Here is a 5,588-nt window from a genome sequence, read left to right as displayed (position 1 = left end):
GTATTAAAGTATTTAAAAATATAAAATTTAAATATGAAAGCAACAGAGTTTAGAATCCCCCTCCTTCAGCCAATAAACAGCAAGCTCTCCCTATCATGGAAAGCGAAAAGGAAAAACTACAATAAAATAAATTGTTACATTCATCCAGTGCTCTGTACTATAAACTAATTTGCAATTTAACCTAGACAATTTTGATTATTTTTTATTATTTAAAATCCCTGGATTCTTTAATTTCCTTTTTCAGAGGAAATGGACATTGTATTGTGCAATTCGTGACCCCCTGTACAGGAGATGAGAGAATCCCCCGCAACCCCCTCCCTTCCCCTTTTTCTGTGTGTCYGTGGTCAGCTGCAAGCTTCAGTGTGGAGGGCGCCCACTTACTGCAAGTAGGACAGATATGAAACAATGCTTTTTTAATAAGAAGGATCAGGCAGGAGGCGAGCAGATGGTGGGTGGGTGCGCACTTGTGGCGCCCTTGACGAGATGCCCTGGGCTTTTGCCCACTTTGCTCATATCAGAAACTGCCACTGGATTAAGGTGAAACTCTCAGAAAGGGATCATTGGTTGTCATAAACTTTCAGTCTGCCCAATTCAGGGTGGTTGCTTGCCACAGGTAATTGACCTTACTCAATATAGTCCCTATGTTGATGATAGTACCTGTCATCCAAAACAAAAAAGAACTATGGATTTGGTCAACTGGTCTCTGAATGCAATTGACACTATTTTTTCCACATTGAGATTGGAACGAGGGGAACATAGCTTTCCCAGTGGAATGGTTGCTACTGGTTGGGTCAGTGGTTCCTGTGGGGCTTGGAACCTGATCTGTTTGTCACCGCTTTCCTTTGAAGACGTGGAAGATTTGTATGTATTTGGATTTATGATAACTGGATTTCTGCTGATTGGCTGTGGCAGAGTTCTGAGTTGTCAGAAAATGAAAGCGATCCTGACAGCAGCCCAAGCCGTTGAAAAGCTGTCAGAGAAAATGGATGGAATCTCCCGCTCTGGAAGCGCACAGACTCAGATGCTGGGGGAGATAAGTCGCAAACTGGATGTGATTCTGACGAGAATCTCAGCCCAGCAGTATGCCTCTGACAAGTAGGATTACACCTGGGTGAAGCTTCAGACAGAGAGAGTCAAGGAGGTCACAAAATTCGGAACACTCAATATTTTTTTCGCCATTTTCAGAGATGCAGTTACAGACTGTGAAGCAGCAAGAAAATTCAAGGCTGCTTGTCCCAAAAATATTGTTTATCTTTTGGATCCCAGCAGCTGCTGGCCTCGGTCAGTCGGCAGTTATCTAAAATTCCCAGGAGGATTCGTCAACAAGGGCTTGATCCCCCCCTCCCCGTATCATCCGTGTGGACCAGTCTGAAGGCRGTCGTGACAGAGGAAGGGGAAACTCTGAACTCTGATGAACTGAGCTTGGGTAGATAAGATCTGGTCTCTGGACTCTGGCGGGCCTGGATTGGTTCCAGCATGGAGTATTAACCTAAAACATCACCGGCTCCACTGAATCCCGCCTCCCGTATTGTGTTTGACCCCCAACCCCCTCCCCTTCTCAGCTGCCTTGCTCTGTAGTAAGTCATTTTTTGTGCATATGATTCTGTGTTTATGAGTAAACACAGGATCAGAGCAACACTGTGTATTTCCAAACTGCAAAAAGGTAGTACGACCCTGTTGCTCAAGACCCTGTTCATCCYTTCCCCCARGTTTGTTATGTGTGTCTTTCTCTTGAACGGGTGTTCTTAACTMCAATTMCATTCTACATTGCATCCTTGATGTTATMTTTSAATGACAACAAAGCTGATTCTGATTCTAAATACCTTTAGGATAAACCAACAGGAACATGAAAAGTAGTCCACTAGAATCCTTTGTACTCCAAAACAAACCAGAGCCATCCCCAGCCTAGACCCTCTCAAACTCGGGCACAAGCGGGGTGTTTCTCTTCCCCATGGGAACATAAACATGAGCAGTTGTCAAACACATCTAACAGAAGCTTCTTGGTTCAGTTGGGACAGCTTTTTTCATCTGTTGCTCACCTTTATTATGGGCTTCCTCAAGGTTCCATATTAGGGCCCATGATTTTCATTGTACTTACCTTTGTACCTGGAATCCATTTTTCAAAAATATAGCGTGTCATACCATTTTTATGCTGATGATATTCAGGCCTATCTTCCATTAAGATCTAGCAGATCCCAGTCTGTAAATAGGCTACTTGAATGCTTTAAAGGTGTGAGAGCATGGATGGATCTGAACTTTTATCTTAAAGACAAAAAACAGAGGTCATTTTATTTGGTAACTCAGACAAACTGACAGGACGCACATTGCTGTTGGATCACTGGACTCTTCATCTGGCTATGTGTCTGTTAGGAATTTTGGGGTGATTTTGGACTGACTTTAAATTTACTGAACAGGTCAGTGCAGTAGTCTAGTCTAGCTTTTATCATCTGAGACTTTTATAAGTAAAGTCAAGGATTATATTCCTTGTAATGCCTTTTGAGAGGGTTATTCATGCTTTCATCACTTCTATACTGTACCACTGCAACACCTTTTATTGTGGGTTTGATCAATCTTTGTTTTGTCATCTACAGCTGGTTCAGAATTCAGCTGCCGTTTATTTTCGGGGAAAAGACATCATGAACATATCACTCCAATCTTGTATTCTCTTTGTCYCGGCACCGTTTCGCCAGGGCAGAGATGGGGTAGATAAACAAAGTGGAAACTGTGTGGTCTCGGTTTCGGATTATTTAATAGAAAGATGCATATGCAGAGAATGAGCAGAGCCGGACAGACGTGAATCGGAACATCTGTCAAGCTCACGCTGACCCGGAAACAGGAAACAAACAATACATACATCCTGCTAACAAAATAAGAGCATCAGAGTTATCCAGGAACCAATGACATAGTTACAAGTAAATGGGCCAATAAGATTACATTAGTGCATACAGTATCTTAAGAACCATTAGAAACAGAATATACAGTATAATGGCAGTTATCAAGAGATACAGAACAGGACATGTCAAGGTAATATGCAGTTAGGGAGTCAGAAGATATTTTTCCATCACACTCTTCACTGGTTGCCTGTTTCTTGTAGAATTGTTTTAAGGTTTTGTTTTTAGTTTTTAAATGTCTAAATGGTTTGGCACCTTGTTATCTTACTGAACTTTTACAGCCTCACATTCCAAGTAGATTTCTAAGATCTATAAATCAAAAGCTTTTAGTTGTTCCCAGGTCTSGGCTTGTGACCAGGGGAGACAGAGCCTTTTCAGRTGCAGGACCTCGGCTCTGGAACAARCTCCCACTGTCTGTGAGGTCTGCTGGGTCTCTGAATGAGTTTAAGTCTCTGTTAAAAACTCATCTGTTTAAACAGGCATTTGAGTCTGAAGAGCAGGATCATTAGGCCAGCCTTTGTTTTTGTTTGATTTTATTGTTTATTTTGTTACTATATTTTGTTCATTGTTTGTATTTTATGTTCCTGCACAGCACTTTGGTTTTTATTGTGCTTTATAAATAAACAATGATGGTGACGATGAAACACAAGCTCCCCTTGGTCCATTCATGATCAGGGGCGGAACCTCAGAGCTCTAACAGCAGGAGGTAAAACAAGAAGCTTGACTCTGACAGATGAGTAAGGTCATCTAAACATCAAGTGTGGTGGAATGGAGCTTGGGTGCTAAGGTACATAAGCCAGTGCAGCAGTGCTGCATGAAGTTTCTAGAGGTGCTGTTTCCATTCATTGTCTAGACTGAGAAGTAAAGTTGGATTCAGGCCAGGAGCTGGATTTAAAGTGAGGCAGAGGCTGTAATCAGTCCAGTCTTCAACAGACCAAAAGAATCATGACGTTCAGTCTGAGATGCCATCAAACAACTTTCAAGTGTTTTGATCTGAAGAGACACTTCTATTTAGCCACTCCATTTTAAATCCAAATCAGTGGAGGTCATGTAGTTCTGGTGGTTTTGGGTTTTGCTCTAGGACCTTCTATGGGGAGGTGTGTGCCTTTACAAATCAGGTCCAATCTGTTTAATTTAGCACAGGAAGACTCCAGTAAAGATGTAGAAACATCCCAGAAGATCATCACAAATAGGAGGAACCTGAGCTAAATTTCAAGTGTTCCTGTTAAAATGTCTAAGTTCTTATAGAAATTATAGAAATTAATCTTATTTTTAATAAGCTTATAAGAATGTATACAATTATTTTGTCATAATGGTGTAGATGATTAATTTTAACAGGTTGTTGTGCATTACAGTAGTCAAATCAAGATTATTTAATGTTTATCATGTTTTGACCAAGGCTACACTACACTACAAGAACCTGAATCTGAAGAATAAATCTAAACTTTTCTTTGTTCTTTGTTGTTGTGTGTGTTTCAGATCTGAAACCAGAAAAACCCAGGAGAAACTGGTGCACTTACCTTTTCATAGTGTATATTGTCTTACAGACAGCATTTGATGCCTTTTTTATTTATAAAGGTACAATATAATCAAAAATATGGGAAAATTAAACTTGTGGTTTTATGAAAATGATAATAATAAAACATTCACTGTGGTTGTGGTTTTCTTTTTTCTGGGGGTACGGATCAGTTTTTGTCTTGGACTCTTCTCACCGTGACCCCACATCTCAGAAGTTGCAATTCAATCACATTTCTCTGGGTGACGATGATCTCCAGATTCTTCTCCAGAACAACAGCTTGGAAACCAAGACAGTGAGAACTCACTTATGGACTCTGCAGAGCCAGGTTCTGTTCCATTTTTTAAATTTATCTGTCTGAATAGAGGAAGTCATTATTCATTTTTTCCCTGCCAGTTTCAGTGTTTTTCTTTCCAAGAAATGGCTGTGGCAGAGTGGTTTGGGGAGTTGTTCTGTAACCAATGGGTTGCTGATTCGAACCCCCAGTCTGTCAATCTAAGTCGCTGTGTCCTTGGGCAAGACACTTCACCCACCTGGCCTGCTAATGGTGGTCAGAGTGGCACCAATGCATAGCAGCCTTGCCTCTGTAGTTTACCACCATCAGTYTGTGAAAGTGTGTATAAATGGGTGAATYATTGTAGTGTGAAGTTCTTTTGAGTACTCAGACTTGATAAAGTGCTATACAACTTCAGGCGATTTACAATTTGTAGAAAGATAGAGGCTGGCAGTTCCATTCACACTACATTTTTGCAGAAAATGTGATTTCAGTAGTTTCATCTTCTTTTCCTCTAATTGCCTTGGCAACAGGTGACAAGCCTGTGTGGTAAGGAAGGACAACTGGAGAAGCTGAAGGCTGAATTGAACCTGCTGAATGCCACCAACCAGATGCTGCAAAGTAAACTGAACTCTATCAGTCTCCAATCAGGTACACCTATTTTTGTTTGTTTGCATTAAACTGTCAAGTCAGCAGAATACAGCTTGCAAAATAAGTAAATAAATAAAAGAGCAGATATCCTGTGTGAATCAGAGAGAATCTACAATAAATTTAGATCCAGTCAGTCTACCTACCTACCTACCTACCTACCTACCTACCTACCTACCTACCTACCTACCTACCTACCTACCTACCTACCTACCTCTGCCTACCTACCTACCTACCTACCTATCTATCTATCTATCTA

At 40.9% G+C, this 5,588-nt stretch overlaps 1 protein-coding gene across 1 annotated transcript in view; it reads left to right on the top strand.

Moving 5' to 3' along the window:
* The window catches only part of marco (macrophage receptor with collagenous structure), a gene marked incomplete in the record, with an annotated part of 44,158 nt that overhangs the window by 10,947 nt on the left and 27,623 nt on the right, over positions 1 to 5,588 (top strand). Inside the window, 3 exon segments of the mRNA XM_014026128.1 lie at positions 4,371 to 4,469; positions 4,581 to 4,735; positions 5,215 to 5,332. Of these exon segments, the coding sequence (XP_013881582.1) occupies positions 4,371 to 4,469; positions 4,581 to 4,735; positions 5,215 to 5,332 (372 nt within the window).

The sequence above is a fragment of the Austrofundulus limnaeus genome, unplaced genomic scaffold (assembly GCF_001266775.1).
Source record: "Austrofundulus limnaeus strain Quisiro unplaced genomic scaffold, Austrofundulus_limnaeus-1.0 Scaffold526, whole genome shotgun sequence".
NCBI classification, from domain to species: domain Eukaryota; kingdom Metazoa; phylum Chordata; class Actinopteri; order Cyprinodontiformes; family Rivulidae; genus Austrofundulus; species Austrofundulus limnaeus.
Note: the sequence above shows the minus strand (reverse complement) of the source record. Positions and strands in the feature narration are given on the sequence as shown.